This window comes from Pongo abelii, chromosome 8 (genome assembly GCF_028885655.2).
Source record: "Pongo abelii isolate AG06213 chromosome 8, NHGRI_mPonAbe1-v2.0_pri, whole genome shotgun sequence".
Taxonomy (NCBI): domain Eukaryota; kingdom Metazoa; phylum Chordata; class Mammalia; order Primates; family Hominidae; genus Pongo; species Pongo abelii.
In genome coordinates this window covers 29,891,677-29,918,142 of record NC_071993.2, presented here as the reverse complement: position 1 = coordinate 29,918,142, position 26,466 = coordinate 29,891,677, and the positions used below count along the sequence as shown (strand labels likewise).

Here is a 26,466-nt window from a genome sequence, read left to right as displayed (position 1 = left end):
TCACTGCAGCCTTGACCTTCAAGGCTCAAGTGATCCTCCCACCTCAGCCTCCCAAGTAGCTGGGACCACAGGCACAGGCGACCACACCCAGCTAATCTGTTTTATTTTTTGTAGAGATGGGATCTCACTCTGTTGCCCATGCTGGTCTCAAACTCCTGGGCTCAGGGGATCCTCCCACCTCAGCCTCCCAAAGTGTTAGGATTACAGGCGTGAGCCACTGCACCCAGCCCTTAAACTTTTTATTTTTATTGTATTTATTTATTTATTTATTTATTTTTGAGATGGAGTCTCACTCTGTTGCCCAGGCTGGAGTGCAGTGACGCAATCTCGGCTCACTGCAACCTCTGCCTCAGAGTTCAAGCAATTGGCATGCCTCAGCCTCCAGAGTAGCTAGGATTACAGACACTCACCACCATGCCCATCTAATTTTTTTGTATTTTTAGTAGAGATGGGGTTTCACCATGTTGGCCAGGATGGTCTCGAACTCCTGACCTCAGGTGATCCACCCACCTTGGCCTACCAAAGTGTTGGGATTACAGGCGAGCCACCGCGCCCAGCCTAAACTTTTTAAATAAAAAAAATAATATATTTCTAGTTGGAAAGTGTGGTTCCTGTTTATTGAGAGTTCCAGTTTTAGACATCCAGAGCATTTTCCTTCCATTTTGGAGACACAGAGGAAATCTTCCTGGGTCTCTTGATGAAGGCTTTATTTTTTAAATTCACCTTGAAGAGACTAAATTGTTCCTGCAAATCTTTCAGGGGCTGGCTTAGGGCTTGTGCCATATTTGAGACACTCAAGGAAGTGGCTGTGTGGAACACAGGTGAAGGGCTCAGGCACTTCTTGTTCATAAATGAACTAGGACACGTTCTGTCACTGAGTTCTGAAGATCCCCACAGAGTAGCAGGGGCCTCTTGGATTCTCTGCTGTTGCGCTGTGGCCCCTGGGCGATAGTTACCCCTTCTGTATCTCAGGGACATGTGTGGAATGAAGGTTACATTCCCCTATATCCCAAGGTTGTTGTGAGGAGCATATGAAATAATAAACATGAACCTGATTTGAAAACAAAAATGTTCTAAATGCAAGGTCTTATATGTATTCCTTCTGTGATTCCACGTGTCCAGTGGTACAAAAAACCAACATCAAATTGTTTAATTAATTAATTTTTTTAAGAGACAGGGCCTCACTCTGTCATCCAGGCTGGAGTGCAGCGGCTCGATCATAGTTCACTGAAGCCTCAAACTCCTGGGCTCAAGCGATCCTTCCACCTCAACCTCCTGAGTAGCTGGAACTACAGGTGTGCACCACCACACGCAGCTAATCTTTGTACTTTTTGTAGAGATGGGGTCTCACTGTGTTGCCCAGGCTGGTCTCAAGTGATCCTCCCATCTTGGCCTCCTACAGTGTTAGGAATACAGGCTTGAGTCATTGTGGCTGGCCAACGTCGAATATTTTTGAATGTTAACTATTATGTATTTAGCACTGCAGCAGGGATTGTGGAAATATAGCAGTGAGAGGCATGGTCCAGGCCTCAAGGAGCTTACAGGCTGGATGAGGACACTAATCCCCAGTGACCTAATCCTACAGCACACACCAGCCATGTGTTCAGAGGCAAGAGCTTTAGGGGTTAGAGGAGCCGGGAGCTTATGTTGGCTGGGCCAGGCTTGAATAGGCTGCAGGGAAGTGGCACAACCTCCAAGTATGGGAAAAACCAAGAGCAAGGACACCTGAGAGGAAATGATATACTGAGTATAAAAGGCATCAAGGGAAAAATCACAGACCAGGCCAGAAAGCATTGAGGAACAACAGAGAACAAGTTGGGATTCAAAGGGCCAGATGCTGGGGGAGTGGGAGGTGTCCCAAGAATCAGGCAGAGCTGAATCCCCACAGAAAGAACGTACCCACATAAGCCAGTCACTATCCCCTAATACCCAATGGCCTGCTCAGTGTATCTGGTAACCAGCAGATGATGTGGCCATGAGGAGTAAATGAAAATCTACTTCCAAGTGTCTTGGAAACTATAAAGGGGAATATGAGTGTGGGTTTTTCTAAAATATGCTTTTGTTAAATAAAGATAACTCAGGCATAGAAGTATTCATTTCCTCTTGAATTTCTGAAGGCTTTAATTACGGAAAATTATCTGGGAAAATGCATTCTTTTCGTCCTAAATTATTCTTTATAGAAATAAATCAAACATGGGGGAAGGGGAAGAGTAGGATTGCATGCTTAGAAATCTTGTGAGTTTTGCAAAAAGATAGATGAGTCTAACGTTAGGACAGCCAATGTCTTTTTACCTTGAATTTTAAAACACTTATTTTTGGAGTTGGTTTTAAAAAAAATCTTTCCCCCAGTCTTTGCATGGCTGGTGCCAGGTTCATGCTAACATAGCTCATAAATAGGTGCCATTGGTTTTAATGAAGCAGACATTTGACTAAGAATGGGGACTGCAAGGCAGATGGCTAGCAAGACAATAATAATGAAAAATGCATATTTATGGCCTGTAAGCACAGATTATTGATTTAGTACAGCTTAATGGATTCTACATTTTTCAAATTTTCTTCAGCTATCATATAAAATTATTTTTCAGTTCTTAGATGGGGTTCAAAAGGTGTTTTCCCTAGGGTTTATAATGCCTGTTAAATTGTCCCAGGATGACATGTATGTTTAGAAATATATAACATGTTTGTTTATTTATTTATTTATTTAGGCAAGTAGCAGTTAGGAGTTCTTAAAGCCTCTGCATGCAAGAGAAGCCGGTGGGCAGGAAAGGAGCCATCAGTGAGGCCTGGGGAGTTGGCAATAAGAGCATATTGAAGGGTTATTTAGGCGCTGTCACAGTATCCATCAGTCTGATCAGTGGAGACTTTCTTCTAAGTGGGAAACTTACTTGTTGACATAACTTATTCTCCAACAAACATCAATTGAAGGCATTTTCTAGGTCAAATTGCATTCAACATGAGCCTACTACCTTCACCTAAATTTGGAAGAAGACAGCTCCAACCAGCTCTGCCCCAGCAGAACAGAGGCATGTGGATTGATAATGGGCAAGAGAAAACCCAGCAGGTGCCACAAAGCCACTCCTCCATGGGAGCCAGGAGGAGGCACCATCCCTGTGTGGAGCCAAAGGCATCCTGGGAATATCTCTTTGGGGTCTGAGATGCTCAGCTCACTGCCATGTCACCAGACTTCCATCAGAGGGTCACCAAGTTCCTGGCCGTACGAATAAAATCTGCATGTTGAAAACAACTTTGTCATGGGGTTGTAAGCATGGCTTTTTGAATTGGATAGGTTTAATTTAAATCAGGGGTGTCCCATCTTTTGGCTTCGCTGGGCCATTTGGGAAGAAGAATAATTGTCTCAGGCCACACATAAAATACAGTAACAATAGCTGATGAGCTAAAAAGAAAAATCACAAAAAAAATCTCATAATGCTCTAATAAAGTTTACAAATTTGTGTTGGGCCACATTCAAAGCCATCCTGGGTCACATGCGGCCCATAGGCCGTGGGTTTGACAAGCTTGATTTAAGTAGAAGTTGGAATAACATGGGGAACTCTCTGGATGTTGGGGGTAAGAGCTACAATTTTATCTATTTGGACCCATTAGAATTTCCAGCAGGATTTGGGCATAAAAGCTACAATTAAAAAAAAATGCTGTAGAGACAGGGTCTTGCTATGTTGCCCAGACTTGCCTTGAACTCCTGACCTTAAACAGCCCTCCTACCTTGGCTTCCCAAATTGTTGGGATTATAAGCGTGAGCCACTGTGCCTGGCCAGGGGTCTTATTTTTTACTCTGGAAAAAAAATGTTCCCTCCCCCTTCCCCTTCCCTTTCTTGACAGAGTCTTGCTCTGTCACCCAGGCTAGAGTACAGCGGCACGATCTCGGCTCACTGTAACCTCCACCTCCCACCTCAGCCTCCCAAATAGCTGGTATTACAAGCGTGCACCACCATGCCTGGCTAATTTTTGTATTTTTAGTAGAGACGAGGTTTCTCCAAGTTGGTGAGGCTGGTCACAAACTTCTGATCTCAAGTGATCCACGCACCTTGGCCTCCCAAAGTGCTGGGATTACACACGTTGAGCCACCGCGCCTGGTGATGTTTTTCTTTAATAGCAAAATATGTCAGGAAAAACTTGGAAAATGCAGAATACAAAATACAGAAAATACAACTGAGAACCTTTATGAGAATTTCAATCATCAAACAGTGAATCTCAGTTGCCCTATCTCTCCGCGTCTCTTGCATCTGTGTAGGTAGATAAATGGTGTCTAGGCTTGTGGGCGTGCATGCATAGATGGTCCTTCTGGGGTACTCTTAAGGGGATTCGGCCCCTCAGGTGCTCCTAGCTCCTAACCTCACCCTTCTGCATGTGTCCTGTTTCTGAGGATGGCCCTGAAGATGAGGGAGTCTTATTTTTGAATGAGCAGCAGTTTCAGGGCCACAGAAACCAGGACTCCCTACAGTGAAGAAGGAAACTTTGTTTCTTCCAAAGCTAGAGCATTGTGGAAGTGATTTTTCAAGTCTTAACACCATGCTATTATGACATCATTGAAACTGAGACAGGGTGAAGACATTTAAATGGAAATATTTATTTTCTTAAAAGTATAGCTTAATTTTCCCTCTCCAAGTTTGAGAAGGAATATTGGGAGGAAACGGGACAAGATGACACAGGCATTTGGACATTCACTGCAAATCCTAGGGCGTTGCTGCAAAGCATCCTGGGTCCAGTTCCAGTTTAGGAAACAACCTCACAGCCTTTTTTCCACTCGGACAGGTCTCTGCCTTCACAGTGTTTCTTCCAGCCTTGCCTGAGGACGAGAGGGAAGCAGGAGCAGCAGAAAGAAGCATGACAATCCAAACTGTCTTAGTTTCAAAGTCCACAGAAATTAACCAAAATCACCAGCGGAACCCTGGGTTGGGTTTCATTTGCTTCTGTGATTCAAGGATGCTGTCCTTTTGCCTAGTTCAGACTTTTGTCACCTGGTTTTCTCCTAGCCATTGTTAGCTTCAGCAACAAGCAATCAACTTTTGTAAGGATGGGTCATTTCATGACATACCCACATCTGTGAAAATTCGGGTTCTCTGAGTGGGGCCGGCTGGCAACGTTCACCAGAACACAACAGCAGCGAATGCAAGGCCCCATGCTCAATGCTGGGGGCGCTTTCTGCTGAGGCACCATGACACAGACCTGCTCACTTTCCTCTCACTGCTGCTCATTCTCTTTCCCTGCAAAATGTTGCCATAACCTTCAAAATCTTATCCAAATCTAGAGCAAACTCAAGCTTTTTTTTTTTCCTCTGTTGAATTGACTCAATTGACCCTTTCCAAGTCACTTTAGAAAATACCTTTCTCCATTGTTTGGAATATGTTCATATGAAAAGCAATTGCAAATTATCTTAACCTAATCCTATCTCTCCCCTCCCCTTCTATGTACTTCTATTTTCACTGCACACCTGCACACTGAAGGAAAATATAGACAAGGTCTCGTTCCATTGGTCAGACCACTCTGTGGAGGTGAGTTTGTCAGTTCCACCATAACTGTGATAAATACACACACTAGGTTTTGCCCATGACAGCCCAAATCTCCCAAGGAAACACTCTTACCAATAGTTCATTCCTTGTGTCTCTTTAACAATTTTCCTGGCACAGATAATCGCATCTGTGAGGTCATCAGTGATCAAGGCTGTAAAAGAGAGAAGACATCAGGGTTAGGCAAGACTTTGTTGTTGGAGAGGGACCCCAACTCAACTTTATTTCACTTTTCTCAGTCTTTTTGGATCAAGACGGTTGGAAGAACTATGATTTTGCCTGCAAAGCCACAATCTCATTTTCATTAAGCTTCTTCAAAAAGAACTTTTTTTTGTTGTTTTAAGACCATTTTCATCTTGTACTACCTGACGTTTCAGAAGAAGAGCCCAATCCTGAAGGGTTTTTGGAAATGTGTTTAGAGAAGATGCCACGCAAGAATGTTTTTTATGTCCTAAAGAAATAGGCGCAGGCCAGGCGTGGTGGCTCAGACCTGTAATCCCAGCAGTTTGGGAGGCTGAGGTAGGAGGATCACTTGAGGCCAGGAGTTTGAGTCCAGCCTGGGCAACATAGCAAGATCCCATCTCTACAAAAAGTAAACAATTAGCCAGGTGTGATGGTGCACACCTCTAGTCCCAACTACTCGGGAGCCTGAAGTGCGAGGATCACTTGAGCCCAGGAGGTTGAAGTTGCAGTGAGCCGTGTTCACACCACTGCACTCCAGCCTGGGCAACAGAGTGAGACTCTGTCTTAAGAAAAAAAAACGGCACAGAAGACAGGATAGCACAATGTTTTCTCTATTTGGGTTAGTTTGACATATAAGATCTCTTTAGAGGTAAATATTAAACTTTTGTCTATTGTCATTTCAAATTGTGCCTGAAAAAATTTTTATCCAGGGTTTTGTTTTGTTTTGTTTTTGTTTTTGTTTTGAGACAGAATCTCATTCTGTCACCCAGGCTGGAGTGCAGTGGCACAGTCTCAGCTCACTGCAGCCTCTGCCTCCTGGCTTGAAGCGATTCGCCTGCTGCAGCCTCCCCAGTAGCTGGAATTACAGATGTGTGCCACCACGCTGGGCTAATTTTTGTATTTTTACTAGAGATGGGGTTTCACCATATTGGCCAGGCTGGTCTCAAACTCCTGACATCAAGTGTTCCACCCACCTCGGCCTCCCAAACTGCTGGGATTACAGGTGTGAGCCATCGCACCCGGTCTGGGGTATTTTTCATATGGAGAAAGTTTTAAGTCAAATACATCTATCTCTATCTTTATTGCTTTTCCTTTTTTCTGAAACAGGATCTCACTTTGTCACCCAGGCTGGAATGCAGTGGCACGATTATAGCTCACTGCAGTCTCAACCTCCTGGGCTTAAGTGATCCTCCCACCTCAGCCTCTCAAGTAGCTGGGACTACAGGCATGCGCCACCATGCCCGGCCATTTTTATTATCTGTATTTTTTGTGGAGAGAAGGTTTCACCGTGTTGGCCAGGCTGGTCTTGAACTCTGGGGCTCAAGTGATCCTCCTGCCTTGGCTCCCAAAGTGCTGGTATCACAGCCAGCACTGTGCCCGGCCATTTATTACATTTTCTATTGCTTCAGACATAACAAATCTTTTGATTGAAATGTATTATTTGATATCCACATTCTTTCCTGCTTGCCTGAAAAGTAGCCTCAGAATCCTTCTCAACACAAACATGACAGAAAAAGGCAAATAAAATTTAAAAGTCCGACATCACTTCTGTTGCAATTTGGGTCTCCAGGAACAGATGCTGCGATGGGTTTGAGGGGCTAGATATTCCTCAGGGATCCACACCTATGAAAGGAATGGGGTGGAGGAAGCAGGATGGGCAGACAGAGATGTCCATTTGTGACGCAGACCCAGCAATTCCTTGGGCAGCCCAGCCATGAGCTCCCGAGTGAGCACTGCCCATCAGAGTGGTCCAAGTCAGGCCCACATGCCAGGTCTACATGCCTCTGCCTCACATGTCACTGGGTCTGGGTCACCCCGGAAGGGAACAACCTGCACCTGAAGCCAGTCCTGAAGCAGGTGGCAGGTACTGTCTGCTCATCACACAACTGCAGCGGGGGCGGCATGTCTTCCCTTAGCAGGGGATCTGGGAGGCCCATCTCCATGACCACCACAACCACCAATCAAGGACAAAAATACTCAAACCACTTGATCTCATTTCTGCTTGTCAATTACGCCAAGGTTTTGTTTTCTTTTTCTTTCTCTTTTTTTTTTTTTAGAGAATTGGATAATGCTTGATGTTGACAAGGGAGCGGGAGAGGCAGGTTCTCTGGAATATTTGCTGGTGGGAGTATAATGGATTCAATGTCTCAGGAAACCAACACAGCAGCATGTGTTTATCCTTTTGCCTAATAATTTCTCTCTCCAGATCTATCCTAAGGAAACAGTCATGACACTAGACAAATATTTCTTTACAAAGTGGTTTACTATAGCTTTATTTACAAGAGTTAAAATGAAAAAAATCTAATTTCTCATAATCAGTGATGTTCAAATTAATCATAATACCTTCATTTAATAAAATAAAGAGCCATTTAAATTATGTTTTCCCAGAATGTTTTATAACATGGGGGAAATGCTCCCAATGCAATGTTAAGTTCCCAATATCATAAAAATATCCACTGACAGCTGTATTGGCTAATGCCAATATGGCAGGCATTAGCAACATGTGACAATTTACATTTAAATTATATTTGTTGACAGAGGAATGGACAAAAATATGTTTATATAGAGAGTGGAATATTATTCAGTCATGGAAAAGAAGGAAATGCTGACATTGGCAGCAGCACGAATGAACTGAAGGAGATTGTGCTAAGTGAAGGAAGGGAGACCCAGAAAGACAAATACCACATGATTTCACTCATATGCAAAATCTATCAAGTTGAACTCATAAAAGCAGAGAGTAGAGCAGTAGCTGGTGAGGAAAATGGGGAGATGCTGATGGAAGGGTCCAAACTTTCAGTTATAAGGTGAGGAAGGTCTGGGGATCTGATGTACAATATCATGACCACAGTTAATTATACCGTACTGCTTACTTGAAATTTGCTGAGAGTAGCTGGCCACGGTGGCTCACGCCTGTAATCCCAGCACTTTGGGAGGCCGAGGCGGGTGGATCACTTGAGGTCAGGAGTTTGAGACCATCCTGGCCAGCATGGTGAAGCCCATCTCTACTAAAAATACAAAAATTAGCCAGGTGTGGTGGCACACACCTGTAGTCTCAGCTACTCAGAAGGCAGAGGCAAGAGAATTACTTGAATCTGGGAGGCAGAAGTTGCAGTGAGCTGAGATTGCATCACTGCACTCCAGGCTGGGTGACAGAGCCAGAATCTTAAGTGTTCTCTCTCTCTCTCTTTCTCTCTCTCTTTCTCAGTCTCTTTCACACACGCACACACACACACACACACGCGCGGTAACTATGTGAGGTGATGGATTTGTTAAACTTGATTGTAATAATCATTTCACAATGTATACAAAAATAAAATTATCATGTTATTTACTTTAGATATATATTATTTTGATTTGTCAATTATACCTCACTAAAGCTGGGAAAAATTCAAAAACTATGAATTTTAATTAATTAACATTAAACATAATTAAAACTTCAGTTCCTTATTTGTTCTAGCTACATTTCAGATACTTTATAGCCACTCATAGCTAGTGGTTCTCATGTTTGACAGCACAGATGGAAGACATTTTCATCATCACAGAAAGTTCTATCAGACACCACTGGTTTAGAAAAAAAAGACAGTCATTAATTCACTAATACTTTAAGAAGGATTGGCTCTTAACTGTGGGATCACCAATGCTCTTAAATCTTTGCTGCGTATTTTCTAAAATTTGTTTACAGTAGAAATGCACTATTTTTGATACCAGAAAAAAATAATTTAAAAAAATGCTAGCATAAAATGTTACATTTCAATAGAGCATTGTAATACCAGATTATTTTGTTAACTCTGTTGAAAGTGGAATTTTCTCTCGAGCATGCTATTTCCCTGAGTTGCTAATTTTGTGGCTTTCTCAGTTCGGCTTAACTAGAAGATAAAGGTAGTGACAGATTTCTTTTAAGCAAATTTATCCTGAATGTGACTTAATTTTTATTTAAAACAAAATTCTATTAATCAGGAGAAAAACTAACAAAATATATCATCTGTAAGAGATAGCAATTGAAACAACATATGCAAATTCGCTGGCATTTGGTTTACAATACTACAGTGAAAACTAAAGCTATATCAGCTTATAAAAGTCTCTTGCCTATCTTCTCGACATATAAATATTTCAGATAATAATAGCTATTACTACTAGCTTACGCTTTATAGAAATCTCACTCTATGTCAGGCACATGTTAAATCTCTTCACGCAAAATCTCCATCAGTCCTCTGAACAACCATTTCTGTGGGTACCATTTTATCCCCATAAACCGAGGTCACACACCCAGTTAATGAGCCTGTATTGTGATAGAGGGCTTAAATTCTGTTTTCCTCAGAATTTCCAACAGAAGTCACTTAAGCAAAGATTCCTGCTCATAAAACACTATATGTTAATAAAGTTAATAATTAAAATATACTTTATTAATTTTTCAAGTAATTATCTATTAGGTTATCCAAATTTAAGCATTTGGTACCTGATACATGTTCAGGTTACTTAGAGACACTTTATTTCGGGTGCTTGATAAATGCTGAGACACTGTGGTTTGTGTTTGGAAGTAGTCTAGCATATTTTCTGGGAGATGTGGGTTTGGGGCGGTCTCTAGAGGTTGGAGGGACACAGATTATATAATACATAGTGAGGAGGAAGCAGATCACATTCTATTATTCTGGGATTGGAGGTCATCCCAGGCATGTACAGAAAGAGCACATTTTGTACTAGGGGCAGGGCAGTTTGATTGTGGATGCCCTGTAAGGATTTCTGGGAGGGTCGGGCCATATAGGACAAGGAAGCGGACACCGAGTACAGTTGTTTGTCTCCTCCTACTTTGTTAGAGCATTTTGTTGTGCAATTGGGATGTTTTGAAAGTTGGACTTGACTGAATTTGCTTGGGAAAATATGTCAGGGAAAGTAGGGACTGGAAAATCAAGAGCTCCCTCCAGCCCCCCAGCCCTGAGCACTGAGATGTCGTTACAAGAAATAGCCACAGAAGGGCAGCAGAGGGGCAGAAATGAGTTAAGATGGCACTTTTTAAACGAGGACTCTTGCCAATAATTGTTTCTGCTCAATTTACTTTAAATAGACAGTTCTGTCCAGTCAAACATGAATAAAGAAAGGGTTATGTTGAACAGCAAAGAATCGTTTATTCTTCCACATCCAACAGAAAACATCAACAATTTACACAAAAAGAGCTTCAGTCCTATTTTCAGTTATGTTAGTTCTACTTCAAAGTATCTGTGTCTCTCCTCGGCATCCTCCTGCCTCCCAAGTGAAATCTAGCAGCCACCACACCCTCGATGTTCATCTCTTTCCCCCGTGAGATGACAAAGGCCAATTCAGATACCAGGGTGATGAAAAATAAGATTAATATAAGTGCACTAGACTACACTAGATAGAGTCAGTAATCATTTTTTCCTCAAATGCTCTTATTTTAGTGAAATCTGTGCTGTTGGGGGTAAATACTGTCATCACATCAGGCATTTTGTACACTGTGTGTATGTATATGTGTAGGTATATGAACGTGTGTGCTTATGTATGCTTTGTATATATGAATATAGCATCAATTTTCTGTCCAAATAGTTTGGGGAAAGTAGGAAGGAATTTTAGGAATACAATTTGGAATGAGACTGAGGAGACTGTCTAGCTTCAGAAAATGGTCACGGGCTAGGTGCAGTGACTCACGCCTGTAATCCCAGCACTTTGGGAGGTCGAGATGGGAGGATCGCTTGAGCCCAGGAGTTTGAGACCAGCTTGGGCAACATGGCAAGACCCCCTTCTCTACCAAAAAAAAAGAAGAAGAAGAAAATGAGCATGAAGTGTATCTATGCTGTACATGCATATAATGTCACGTGCCTTGTAAACACACCCTAATGCTAACTTTTTTTTCAGTTTCCCAGGACAAACGTCCCTACTTCTGTAATATGTGGGACAGAATGACATTGTTCTAATAAAAGCCTCTCTGGCCTGAGGCTAAGGGAGGCCTGCCATGGAGGGTGGTTAGTATGCAAAACCAACATCTTGTTTTCTATTTTAAGGCTATCCCTGAAAATCCCATGCTCTTCACGATAAGAAAACAGATATGAGTGTCCTTCTACCTCTGACCATGAACTGTCCAACACTTTAATTTCTTAGAATCTAAGATTGTCTTGCAGATAGACCCTTGCCCCAGGCTTCCTTAATTGGGATGAAACTGAAAAATATTAAATTAGTAATCTGCATTTAAAGTCAAACATGACCATGAAGGAGTCACAGATTTCTCTTCCCACTGTAAACAACTAGAAAACTAGACAAAATAGATGAAAAATTGTTTTCGGATATGGACAATTGGCACTGCAGGATCATGATCTTTGAGAGAAAGAAAAACACAGTGAACCCTGTGATTGCCATGACTTTCTGCTCAGAGGAGTTCTGCAGACCAGGGAGGTAGAAGCAGGCAGGGGATGGCCATCTAAGAGGAGGAGACAGACATCAGATGCCAAGGCAGCTCAGATTTTGTGGAGAATACCTGGGAGGCAGGAGCTACCCAGAAGAAGAGCAGCAGAAATCTGCAAAGGGATTCCACCCAGTCTTTGACTGAAGGCTAAACTGGGTATACACAGGTAAATTTCCACAGGGCTAGGCAGAGAACTACCCCGGGAGCGGGGCAATTACAGCCCTCATGGGGCTGGAAGACATTTGATTTCTGACTAGCCTGAGGGAATAGACCTTGCTGAATCCTCAGCACATTCAAAAGAGACACTGTATGCATAGTCATGCCTTGGTAGTGGGACTAAACTGGTCCTACCATAAAGACTACTCCAGAACTTCACCAACAAAGTTTAAGAGCAAGTCTTAAAAGGGTTACATTGATCAGAATAAACTTAACTGGTTGGCAAAAGAAATTCAACACTCTTTAAAGGAAGACAGCACAGTCTAGACACTCAACAATGTTGCATATTAAGCAGGATAGGTAGGCAAGGAAGCAACTGTGTCCTCGGGTACGGCAGCTGTGGTGACCGTCCAGTCAACACCATGAGCCTCAGCATTCACACTGTAGGCCAGCTCATTCAAACAAAGCTGTCTCCAGAAGGGAATTTCCCCTGTAGGGAACATGCGCATTTTGACTTTACCTGTCCTCAGACTCACCCTTTGCTCATTATAATAATAAAAAACACACAGCTGGGTGGAGATTTAAGATGCTAATCAGACATGTGACATATGAACAACCATGTACAGCTACTGCGCAAATGCACCAAGAGGACCACCCAGAACATGCTTACTAGCAACACCTCTTCCCACCCATTTATGAATAATCATGGAAGACTCCATTAAAGGGAGCATCCCTTGCGCCGGCCTTTGATGTCTCATCCTTACGAGCAGCCTGCCCTGAAGTCTCTCTCAGGGTGTACTGTCCATTCTGCACCTAACTTTCAAAATATTCTTTTTCTTTTTCAGTAAATTAGTCTATGCTACATCTCCTTTGCTGTGTATCTCTTGTTGAAATTCTTTTAAACTAAGAAGACAGGACTCAAGGACTCACAACAGCCATCAACACACACACTGTGTATGTATTCAATAGAAAATGATTCCTTGTGCAGAGGCAGAGAAATGTGACACATACCAGGAGAAAGATCAGTCAAGGGCAAGACCCAGAAATGACAGTTGATTCTATAGCAGATAAGAAATTTAAATCACTTCTTATAAATATGCTTACTTATATCAAGGACTTCAAGAAAAACATGCATAAAACGAAATGAGAGATACGAAAGTTTGCCTAACACCAAATAAAAAACACAGTATCTGAAAAGAAACATCCAATCAATAAGCTTAATAGATTAGCATTAAAAAAAAAAGTAACAGTGGACTTGAAGACACAACAATGGAAACTACTGAAAATAAAACACAGGGAGGGAAAAAGGCTAAAAACATGAAAAGCCATGGTGATAAATGGGACAGCATCAACGATCTAACATAAGTGCCATTAGAATCCTTGAAGGAGAAAAGAAGAGTATTAGAAGAAAGAATGATTGAAATGTTTTCAAATTTAATGAAAATTATAAACTCAGGGATGCAAAATGTTAATGAATACCAAGTAAGATAAACACAAATATCACACATAATCAAATTGCTGAAAATGAGTGATAGAGAAAAAATCTTAAAAATGACTAGATAAAAAGGACATATTACATACAGGGGACAGAGATAAGAAAATCATTGGTTTCCCATCATACACAAGGCAAGCCAGAAGGCAATGTAATATCTTTAACAATTTGAAGCTGAGCATGATGACTCACAGCTGTAATCCCAGCACTTTGGGAGGCTGAGGATGGCTTGAGCCCAGGAGTCTGAGACCAGCCTGGGCAACATGGTGAGACCCCATATATTAGTCCATTTTCATGCTGCTGATAAAGACACACCTGAGACTGGCCAATTTACAAAAGAAAGAGGTTTAATGGACTTACAGTTCCACATGGCTGGGGAGGCCTCACAATCATGGTAGTAGGCAAGGAGGAGCAAGTCACATCTTACATGGATGGCAGCAGGCAAAAAGAGAGCTTGTGCAGGGAAACCCCTGTTTTCAAAACCATCAGATCTCGTGAGACTCATTCACTATCAAGAGAACAGTGCAGGAAAGACCTGCCCCCATAATTCAATTGACTCCCACTGGGTTCCTCCTACAACACATGGGAATTATGGGAGTTACAATTCAAGATGAGATTTGGGTGAGGACACAGCCAAACCATATCACCCATCTCTACGAAAAATAAAATAAAAATCAGCCAGGCATAATGGCATGTGCCTGTGGTTCCAGCTACTCGTGAGGCTAAGGTGGGAGGATTGCTTGAGCCCAGGAAGTCGAGGCTGCAGTGAACTGTGATCATGCCACTGCACTCCAGCCTGGGTGACAGAGCAAGACCCTTTCTCAAAACAGCAACAACTTGAGAGGAAAACAACTGTCAGCCCAGAATTTTATATGTAAAGAAAATGTTTCTCAAAATCAAAATAAAATAGATATTTTCAGACAAACAAAAGCAGACAGAATGCTTGCTAGTAGACCTCTAGTCTAAAAAAACCAAAACCAAAACCAAAAAGAAGGTAAAGAAAGTTCTTTAAGCTGAAGGAAAGTGATATCAATTAACTACTTCCCCAAATAAATCCACCAAAGTAATGAAGAGTATTGGAAGTGGTAAATATATAATAAATATTATAGAATCTTTTTCCTCATTTAAAAATTTATTTAAAGACAATTTTTAAAGCAAAGATAATAAAAATGGATTGTGAGTTATATAAATATAGAAGAAAAATGCATGACAACATGGCACAAAGGATGGAATGGGAAAAATTAAAGAATACTCTTAAGAAACTCATATGTTATATATGAAGTGGTGTGTTATTTGAGGGTAGAATGTAATAAGATAATAATGCCTATTGGAAACCCTAGAGTGACTACTAAAAACAAAATAGAGATATAGCTAACAAACCAATGGAGGAAATAAAAGATAATAATAAATATTTTTTTAAAATTCAAAAGAAGGCAGAAAAAATGGAACCAAGAATAGATGGCATAAACAGAAAACAGAATAGCAAGATGGGATTTAAAACTAACCATATCAATAATCACATTAAATGTAAATGATCTAATCAAGGTTCCACAAAGTATGTCCCACAGGCCAACCTCCTGTTTCTGTAAATAAAGCCTTATTGGAACACAGCCAGTCCCATTCATTTACATACTTTCTATGGCTGCTTTCACACTCTGTCGTGGTTGAGTAGTTGCAATCAAAACCATATGACCTGAAAAGCCTAACATATTTACCATTTGGCCCTTTAGGCAAACATTTGCTGACCTATGGTTTAATCACTCCTACTGAAAAGCAGTAACTACCAGAATGGATACAAAAGCTACACATAACTATATGCTATCTGTAAGAAATTCACTTTAAATATAAAGACACAGATGGGTTAAAAGTAAAAGGATGGAAAGAAACATATTATGCAAATACTTCCCCAAAGAAAGTGAGAGTGGGCTATATTGCTATCAGATAAGGTAGATTTCTGGATGAAAAATAGTACCAGAGTTAAGGAGAAACATGGACACCAGTGATAAAAGGGTCAATTCACCATGAAGACATAACAGTCCTCAATGAATATGTGCCTAATAACAAAGCTTCAAAAATGGACAAGACTGAAAGGAGAAATAGACAAAACTAAAATGATAGTTGCAAATTTCAATATGTATCTCTCACTATATGATAGTTCTAGTAAGATCTGTCTAATAAGTTCTCAGTAAGAAAATCAGAAAGGAAATAACAGTCATTTATAGAACATCTACCCAGCAAGTATAAAATACACATTTTTTTTTCAAATGCATTTTCACCATAAGACACATTTGCTGTGCTGTAAAACAAGGTTAAAGACATATTAGAGGTCTGAAACCATATAGACCAGGGATCCCCAACACCCTAACCACAGACAGATACCAGTCCATTGTCTGTTAGGAACCAAGTCGCACAGCAGGAGTTGAGCGGCAGGCAAGTGAGCTAAGCCTCATCTGTATTTACAGCCACTTGCCATTGGCTGCATTACCACCTGAGCTTCCCCTCCTGTTGGATCAGTGGCAGCATTAGATTCTCATAGGAGTGGGAACCCTATTGTGAACTGAGAATGCAAGGGATCTAGGTTGCACGGTCCTTATGAGAACCTAATGCCTGATGATCTGCCACTGTCTTCCATCATCCCCAGATGGGACTGTCCAGTTGCAGGAAAATAAGCTCAGGGGTCCCACTGATTCTACATTATGGTGAGTTGTATAATTATTTCATTATATATTACAATGTAATGATAATAGAAATAAAGTGGACAATAAATGTAATGTGCTTGAATCATCCTGAAACCATCCCACTCCCTCTGGTTCATGGAAAATTGGTCTTCTGCAAACTGGTCCCTGGTGCCAAAAAGGTTGGGGACTGCTGATATAGACCATATTCTCTGACCATAATGAGGTGTGACTGGAAATCTATAATAAAAGCTCATCCTGGGATCATCCTTCACAATCAGGCTGGGCATTCCTCTTGCCTTTCTCCCTTATTGAGTCCCTTGTTTCCTGAACCATGTCTTCTTCTTTATTGTTTTAGTTTATCCTTTTCGTGAAGAATGTTTTCCTATAGTTTTGTGAGAGAGGGTGCATGGGAGGTGAGCTGAATATGTCATCTTTGCCCTGAAGAATATGTCATCTTTGCCCTGACGGATCCACTCTCTACCCTTCTCCACCATGCTCTGTGCACCCAGAGGCTGACACACACAGTTGCCATAAATGGTCTCCCATGTCTTCTGATTTCTGAAGGGGTTTAAATAAGAGTAGGCATCAGCAGGAAAGGGACAGAGGAGGGACACTGAGGTTGGGGTATACATATAATATCTTCCAGCTTTCTTTCTGTCAGGTCACTCAGCACAAGTCAAGTCCTTTGAAGGAAGGTCGCAGATCCTAGAAGGTTGTCCTCTCCCTGCAGACCCTTTGTACCTCGGTGCTGGTCATAGTTCTCTTTCCATTCTTCATTGGGCAAGGGGGTGGTAATTGCCTGTGATTCCTAATCCCTTACCTCACTATTGCCATGTTTTTTCTATGATTTGACCAGATTTTTGTAAGTAGAGTCTTTATTAATATTCTCCTCCAATTAGCCAGTTTGTGTTTGTTCTGCCTTCCAGCCAGGATTCTTTACCATACAGGAGGTAAAAAATTTAACAACTTTGTTCTCAGAAAATGTACTTATTCTATGCTCAAAGTGTATTGATAATTTGGTAGCACAGAATTTTATATTGGAAATGGTTTTCCCTAAGAATTTTGAAGACTTTTTCCATTTTCTTCTAGCTTCCAGTGTTGTGGTTGAGAAGTCTGATGTCACTCTGATGCTTGATTTTTTGTATGGAACTTTTTTTTTTCAAATGGAAGCCTGTTGCATATTCCGTTTTTCTATAGTGCTCCGAAATTGTATGAGGATGTTCCTGAGTGCGAGTGTAAAATAATCACTTTATCCAAGGGGGATACATTCCAAGACTCCCAGTAGATTTCTGAAATGATGAATAGTACCAAATTGTATATATACTATGTTTTTTAAGGCAGATAACTGAGACAGCTACTAAGTAACTAATGGGCACGTAGTGTATACAATGTGGATATGCTGGACAAAGAAATAATTTATATCCAGTATGAGACAAAGCAGAATGGTGCAAGATTTCATCACACTACTCAGAATGGCATGCAATTTAAAAGTTATGAATTATTTATTTCTGAAATTTTCTATTTAATACCTTTGAGTCACAGTTGACCATGAGTAACTGAAACTATGGAAAGCAAAACCATAGACAAGGAGTGACTGCTGTACTGGTCAGGTGATGAACCTTACAAATTGAAATCACATGCTCTTTAGTTCTGGAAATGTTTTTTAAAGGTTGTGTCCTATCTATTGTTTCTCTTCTCTCCTGCTAAAACATATTTTTATACCCATTTATTTTATCATTCTTATTTATCCTATTTTTCACTTATCTCTTTTTTTAACTCTGCTTTTAGAGAGATTTCTTCAATGTTATCTTCTTACTACTTTATTGAGTTTTCCATTTCTGTATCATATTGTTAATTTCCAAAGGCTCTTTATTTTGTTCTCTGAATGTTTCCTTTTTCTTTTTTTTTTTTTTCGAAAAAAACATCTTGCTTTGTTTCATCCAAGCATCCTCTCTTATCTATCTGAAGATATTAATGATAGTTTTCTGAATTTGAAGTTTCATTTCCTTGCATAAACTCTGCTTTCAAAAAGTTTTATCTGTTTGGTTTTTGCTTCACTTTTTTTCACGTCACTGCTACTCCTCTGAAGTCTGGTGAGCCTTGGCTCTCTGCAACTATTTAAGAGAGGGGCACTAAAGGCTGGCAGAGCCCTGTGCTCAGAGGTAGGGATTTTCAACTGTGGATCTCACTGCAGGGAGGTTTGACCAGTCTTGTTCACTGGGGAGTCCCACTCAGAATCATTAGTAATTTCCTTTCAATTTGGCCAGATCCCTAGAAGAGAATCTTCTCATCTGGAGAGTCTGGCCTGGCTGCCATCATTGTGGGGTCTGAGTGGAGAAGGTGGTTGGAACTATAGAAACTATAACTTAATCTCCCATGTCTGTGGTCTGGAGCTCTCACCCTCAAAGATTGTTGAGGTCTCAGTTGAGAGGTTTTCTACTTTACTTGTCTAGAGGAAAAAGTCCCAGTATTCTGCCAGGGTGAGTGAGGGGCAGTCAGTAGGTGAATGCCTCAGGAAGGGACTGGATGTTCTAACTACTCCTTAAGTGAATTTTAAATGTGTCTTCCTGTTTGTAATCTGTCTTCATTCTAACTTCCAGAAGTAGCTAATGCTACTGATTTTAGAACTTTTTGTTGTTGTTGTTGTTGTTGGTTCCATGTTTGCTTCTCAGCTTTCTCTCTGCTGGTTTAGGATTCAGATTTCTTTAATCACTAAGTTAGTCACCACTTGCCTCCTGCTTTCCAGCTTCTAAATGTTTTGGTATTGTTTCCTCTTCCATTTATCTTGTATATGTGGATTTATCTTTTTATCTTATTGATTCTCGAATCCCTTTAGTATTAATTTGGTAGGACACCAAGAGGGAGGAGAGGGGTATTGGGTTTCTATTGCTGCCCTAACAAATTACCACAAAAGTAGTGGCTTAAACACTGCAAAATTTCCTTACAGTTCCGATGGCCGGAAGAGTGCCAGGGGATTCACAGGGCTGAAGTCAAAGTGCTGACAAGTCTGTTTTCCTTTCTGGACGCTCTGCAGGAAGATCCATTTCCTTACTCACTTGAGTTTTGGCAGAGTTCAGTTCCTTGTGGGTGTTGGATTGAGATCCCTGTTGCTTGCAGGTTGTCACCTGAGGGCCATTCCCAGCTTCTAGGGACCACTCACACCCCTTGACTCATGGCCCCTCACTCCATCTTCACAAACAGCAATGATGGGTGAAGTCCCTCTCACACTTTGAATCTCTCTTTCTTCTTCTATCATTGGAGCTTTCTCTGACCACAGCTGGGCAAGATTCTCTGCTTTTAAAGACTCATGAGATTAGGTTGGCTCCGCCCACATTGTGCAGGATAATCTCCCCTGCCTGAGCTCAGATCCTTCCTCACATCTGCAAAGTTCCTTTTGCCTTGTAAGGTAACAGAGTGAGAGATTTCAGAGATTAGAGAGTGGACATTTGGAAGTTGGGGACTCAGCCCACCATGGGAGGTAAATGCACACATTTAATCCTCATATTTAACTGAAAGACTCCATTGGTGAGCTCTTAGGGAATGCTAATAAGATTGACCAGGACAGAGAAAGGTTCAAAAGTCATGCCTATGGAAAGTGAATATACTGAATGTTTTAGCTCAGAAGATAAGAAACCGGAGATGAGAGATACTTATAAATCATTTGCATACAGTTGATAAGTTTTTATGTGTAACATAAAGCAAACTTGTTTTGAATAAGCCCAGAAGGAAAAAGATCGATATAGAAGGCTAGAAGAAGATAGATTTTGGCCTAACAAAGGAGTGTTCTAAATTAAGGGCTGACCAACAATTGGGAGATCTGTCTCAGGAGGTAGTGATCATTCTTTATCAATGTTAGGGTAGGGACAATATACTACATACCTTAACATATTATTCAGTCATTCAAACATTCAAACCCATATACTCATTATCTCGTACAATAGTTCCCCCTTATCTGCAGTTTCATTTTCCAAGTTTTCATTTACACTCAGCAGTGGTTGGTTAGTTTTATCAATATAACATATTTTGAGAGTCAGAGAGAAGGTGCTTACATACTTTTATTACAGTATATTGTTATAATTATCCCATTATTATTGATTGTTGATAACGTCCTACTGTGCCTAATTTATAACTTACACTTTGTCATTGGTATCTATGTACAGGAAAAATCATAGTATATACAGGGTTAGGTATTATCTGCAGTTTCAGGCATCAACTGGGGGTCTTGGGATGTATCCCCCTTCAATAAGGAGAGGACTCCTGGATGTGGCAAAAAGAAGTTAAAACAGTTTATTTTCTGCTCTGAAAGAATTTGCAATAGAATATTTTATGACTCTCTGACTTCACTCTTGTTCCTCATTCTCTCCATTTACTCAATAAACATTTACTGAGCTCCTGCAATGGCCAGGCACCATTCTAGACATTGAGGATACATCAGTGAATGAAACAGAACTCTCTGCTCTCAAGGGAGTTACACTCTAGAGGGAGCACAGACAAGATGCCTTTGACTGAGCTCTGCCCTCTGCCTGTTCAGCATCTCTTGCATCAGTCTTCTCCATGTCACCAACCATAACCATCATTCAGTCTTTTTGTGGCACTTAGCTCAATAACTGCAGTGACACTTAAATGGTCTCTGCTTTAATCTATCCCACACCCTGCTTGCAGACTGATCTTGCTGAAGCAATGCTTAATAACTGACCTCTCTTGGTTTCCTCTTGCAGGCAGAAATCAGTGAAAGCCTCTTAGCCTGGGTTTTTCACACTCGGGTGGTCGTTAGCCTCTCCACCTGCCTTTCCTGGGATTCTCTTCGTGTCACTTTGTCACAGAAAAAACAAGCCTCTCCCTACTCTCTGTTCATGCTTCACACCTTCCCACAGGCACCTCTTTGCTTTTGCTGTTCCCCTGGCCTGGGATAACTTTTCTTTATCTCTACCCAAATCTTCCCTATCATTTAAGTCTCAGGTCAAATATCACTGTGTCTGCAGAATTTTCCATGATTTTATTTATTTTTTTTATTTTTTATTTTATTTTTATTTTTTTGGAGACAGAGTCTTGCTCTGTCACCCAGGCTGGAGTGCAATGGCACAATCTTGGCTCACTGCAACCTCCACCTCCCGGGTTCAAGCAATTCTCCAGCTTCAGCCTCCCGAGTAGCTGGGATTACAGGTGCCCACCACCATGCCCAGCTAATTTTTGTATTATTTAGTACAGACAGGGTTTCACCATGTTGGTCAGTCTGGTCTTAAACTCCTGACCTCAGGTGATCCACCTGCCTCGGCCTCCCGAAGTGCTCGGATTACAGGCATGAGCCACTGTGCCTGGCTCCATGGTTTTCTTAATACTGTCGCTTTCCTCTGAAGCCCATGGCACTCAGTGCACTCCTCCTTACATGATTTAACTTCATGTAAGCACATATTCTCTTTTCTTGTCATGTCACATGAAAGTTCGGTAAAGCAGAATTCATGCCTGATGTATTTTGTTATCCTTAATGCTGTGCTCATATGTATTTCTGGAATGACTAAAGTAGAAGACGTGAAAGTAAATTCTAGCTTAATTTCTAATGTTTAAGACATGTGGCTAGCTAAATATAGTGGCCCACACCAATAATTCTAGCACTCTGAGAGGCCAAGGCAGGAGAATCTCCCTAGATCAGGAGTTCAAGACCAGCCTAGGTGGGACCCCATAACGGGACTCTGTAGCTAGACTCTGTCTCTACAAAAAAATTACAAAATAGCCAGGTGTGTGCCTGTAGTTCTAGCTACCCAGAGGAGGGAGGATCGCTTGGGGCCTGGAGGTCAAGACTGCAATGAGCTATGATCACATCACTGCATGCCAGCCTAGGCAAGAGAGTGAGACCCTGTCTCAAAAAGAAAAAAAGAAAAGAAAAAAGAAAGAAAGAAAAGAAAAAGGGAAAAGAAAAGAAAGAAACCTAAAGTGTATTCATCTCATTCTGCACAAAGAAGTACAAACTGCCTCCTTTGAGTGAATTGCTTATGGAAAGCAGCTGGCAGGCAGCTTCCTTTTTCTTACTGAAGACATCAAATATCTCTAACATGAAAGGGCAGTAGGGTTGTTTGTCCATCTCCTTGCTTTAGTGGAGGGCTTCAAAAAACTGTCCTACAAGGAATAAGTCATCTTTGGACAAGTCAGCCGCAGGATCCTGAGTGTCACCTTGGAAACTGTTGCATAATTTACCAATCTGAAACAGACCTATTTGCAAGCCTGAACTCCAAATTTTAGTTAAAGCAAGACATGGTTGGTGATCCCATTGTCGGCTTTCTCGCCTCTTCCTGAGGATGGCATCGTTGGAAAGTCAGAGCCTCACCTGAGCAGGCGACGTGGCAGTGGTTGTTCTCCTTCAGCTTTCCGCGTCTGCACCACGCGAAGCTGTTGATCTGGAAGATGCCGTAGTCAATGCTGCCATCATCTAGCACCGTCTGGGCCGTGGTGTTGTAGCCGCTCTCATAATACGCCATGCAGATCCCTGGAGGGGGGAAAGCCAGAAACGCCAGCAAAGGAAGTGCATCGTTTGCTCTAAGCCTGGTGTGAGGGCGAGTTTCCTTATCCCTGTTACCTGACTGCTTCCTCCCAATACACCTTGGGCAGGGCAGGGCGGGCATGCACCCAGGGGGCACACGAGGGGCACATCGGGGGCTGGGATGGCACACTTGAAGCTGCACACCCAGTCAGGGGCTGAGCCTAATCTAGACCAAAAGTCAGGTCCCCCTGCTCCCCACAATGCCAGCAGAGGTGGCATTATTTTCCCCTTCCCTGGCTAGTGTCGTAATGACAGGACTCCAGGAATAAGGACATGAGGGGCAGGGGAGGACGGAGAGGAGACCCAGAGAGCCACAGTTAGGCTAGCAGCCACCCCTGGGTGCGGTGAGGGCAGAGCAGGAGTAGTTGGGAAGACACAGCAGGGAGTATGGCCAGGACCTTCAACATCTCAGGGGAAAGGTCAAGGACAGAAGGAGAGCAGGAAAGAAAGAGTCTCACAGTTTCCAAGGCTGAAGCCCCAGTAATTGTCCAGGCCAGCCCTCGAGAATATTTTTGCCAGTTTGCAACGAGTGTAGATTTTGGACTCGGCGCCTGTGACCAGGCAGCCAATGAGGGTCAGAATGCCCACAGCCTTCATCCTCAAAGCCTGCCGGAGACAGAACCTGCCAAAGAGCAGGAGAACAGGTCAGACGATCTTGATTCAGGAACTTTGAAATCCAGCGGCGGTGACTGTGCACAGCCCTGCCTAGATGCTGCCTGTCACTTTGGTCATTCAGTGCCACCATCAGGGAAAACCGGCCACTCTACAGTCCAGGGAAGGAATGCGACTGCAGGCTGTCTCCTTAATGCTTTTCCATACAGTAACTTTCAAGTCAATGCTGTGTTCTCAGGGTTAAGCAAGCGAAAAAATTAACGCTCCTTAATACACATCCAGGTGAAAACCACAGGGGGCATTTTTAGGATTTCTATTTTAATTCTATAAATAAAAAATAGAATACAAGGGTGAAACATTCCCTATACTGCTGACCCTTGAACAACATAGGTTTGAACTGCGTGGGTCCATTTATACGTGAATTTTCTTCTGCCTCTGCCACCCCTGAGACAGCAAGACCAATCCCTCCTCTTGCTCCTCCACCTCAGCCTGCTCAGTGTGAAGACAACCAGAATGAAGGCCTGCGTGATGATCCACTTCCACTTAACAAATAGTAAATATATCTTCTCTTCCTTATTCTTTTCTTAATAGCATTCATTTCTCTAGCTTACTTTATTGTAAGAATCCAGTATAGAAGACATAGAACATACAAAATATGTGTTTATTGGCTATTTATGTTATCAGTAAGGCTTCCAGTCAGCAGTAGGCTATGGAGTCGTTAAGTTTCTGGAGAGTCAAAAGTTACATGCAGATTTTCAACTGCAGGCGTCGGTGCCCGTGACCCCTACATTTGTTCAAGGGTCAACTGGATGTGTAGAAGCAGACACCCCATTTCAGCCAGAGGTGAAAGACACGTGGGCCTGTATGGAAAACTTTAAGAGTTATTGTTTGGGGGTTTATCAAAGAGTGAAGATTAAGCACCTACTCTTTCATTTTTCTTTTCTTGATTCAGTTCCAAATGTGGGAGCTTTGCTTCCAAAGTATCAGTGCTTTTATTTATTTATTTATTTATTTATTTATTTATTTTTCGAGATGGAATCTCACTCTGTTGCCCAGGCTGGAGTGCAGTGGCACCATCTTGGCTCACTCCAAACTCTGCCTCCCAGGTTCAAGCGATTCTCCTGCCTCAGCCTCCTGAGTAGCTGGGATTACAGGCGCCCACCACCACACCTGGCTAATTTTTGTGTTTTTAGTATAGATGAGGTTTCACTATGTTGGCCAGGCTAGTGTCGAACTCCTGACCTTGTGATCTGCCCACCTCGGCCTCCCAAAGTGCTGGGATAACAGATGTGAGCCACCATGCCCAGCCCAAAGTACCAGTGTTTTATCTTAGATTGCAAACGTATTGCTTTGCTAAGCTTCACCACCAGCACTCCGGGGGGCCTCCTAAAAGTCTGGCGCCTGACTGGGGAGCAAGAGGGATGGATGACAATGCCTCACGAAAGGAGGAAAGCACCTGGGGGAGCAGAGGGGCAATAAAGAGACCCCTGCGGAATCATCTGAAATGGGAGTAGGATCAAGAGAGCTGTCTCCTGCTGCCTACCGATTTTCCACAATCTCTTCCCCTCTTGAAATAATGTCTTCCCCAAATACAACAGCCTTGCTGGGATGGGGTGAAGTAAAATTTCTGACAACTACTCGGGATCCTGAACTTGATGTTCTTACATATGTTCATCCCGTGTCATTTTCTGCACTTGCCTAGAAACTTCTCCAGTCATCAGTTTCTCTCCCTGGGGCTGGATTCCTGCATTGAAAGGCTAGGCCCAAAACAGGGATAAGTAGTCATCAGCAAGGCCACCGCACCGAGTAACAAGCAGGGCTTTAAGGTGACTAAGCAATAAGGTAAGGAACTGCATTGCATGAGGGGCATGTACATTACAAACGTGAATAGCAAGCATGGGCAAACCAGGCCTGCTTTTGTATGTAAAGTTTTATTGAAACATAGCTACACCCATTTGGTAATATATCATTGGTGGCTGATTTCCAACTACAGTGGCAGAGTTGAGTAATTGTGTTAGAGGCTATATAGACCACAAAGCTTAACATATTATTATCTGGCCCTTTTCAGAGAGAGCATGCCAGTCCGTGGTGTGCAGCATTGTGTTAAGCTGTGAGGGACAGACAAACAAAGTTTAAGATGCAGAGCTAAGGCCAAGCATGGTGGGTGATACCTGTAATCCAAGCACTTTGGGAGGCTGAGGCGAGCAGATTGCTTGAAGCCAGGAGTTTGAGACCAGCCTGGGCAACAAAGGTAGACCCTGTCTCTACAAAATATTCAAAAGTTAGCCAGGCATGGTGGTGTGTGCCTGTGGTCCTAGCTACTGGGAGGCTGAGGTGGGAGGATCACTTGAGGCTGAGAGGTTGAGGCCATAGTGAGCCATGATTGTGACACTGCACTCCAGCCTGGGCAGCAGAGTGAGAGACCCGGTCTAAAAAAAAGAAAAGAAAAAAGAAAAAAGATGCAGAGCTTATAAATAAAGTTGGTTTCCATCCCCTGCCTTAGAATTTTACTGATCTCAAACAAGTCAAAAGAAAACCCGCAGCAATGATAACCCCAAGCATCATGTTCTACATCCTTCAAGAACCTGCCATTGCTGGTTCTCAGGGACAGGTGGCTTCATAAGACTAATTTAGATCTTACTGAAAAGGCAGATTCCTGGTGCCTGCCCCAGAGGCTGACTTCTCAGTTGAGTCTGTGGAAGAAACACTGCTCCACTTAGTCGGTGACAGGCAGCTCAGGTGAGTGTCCTGCATCCCCTGAAGCCATGTCTGATTCTAACAAGGCGCAAGTAATCCTTTCCTAGCTCAAGAACCTTTCTTTAGAGTGTTAGAGAAAGAAAAATTCTTATGCTTTGTTTCTCACCACCTAGAGA

General features: G+C 42.2%; 1 protein-coding gene across 1 annotated transcript; it reads right to left on the bottom strand.

Moving 5' to 3' along the window:
* Positions 1–4,565: 4,565 nt before the first annotated feature.
* On the bottom strand, positions 4,566–26,462 carry LOC100450383 (lysozyme-like protein 1). The gene is made up of 5 exons (XM_002820627.4): positions 26,235–26,462; positions 23,440–23,603; positions 22,769–22,927; positions 5,601–5,679; positions 4,566–4,804 (listed from the first exon to the last, which is right to left on the bottom strand). The coding sequence occupies exons 1-5, from the start codon at positions 26,345–26,347 to the stop codon at positions 4,732–4,734; spliced, it is 588 nt and encodes a 195-aa protein (XP_002820673.2). The 5' UTR covers positions 26,348–26,462; the 3' UTR covers positions 4,566–4,731.
* Positions 26,463–26,466: the final 4 nt, after the last annotated feature.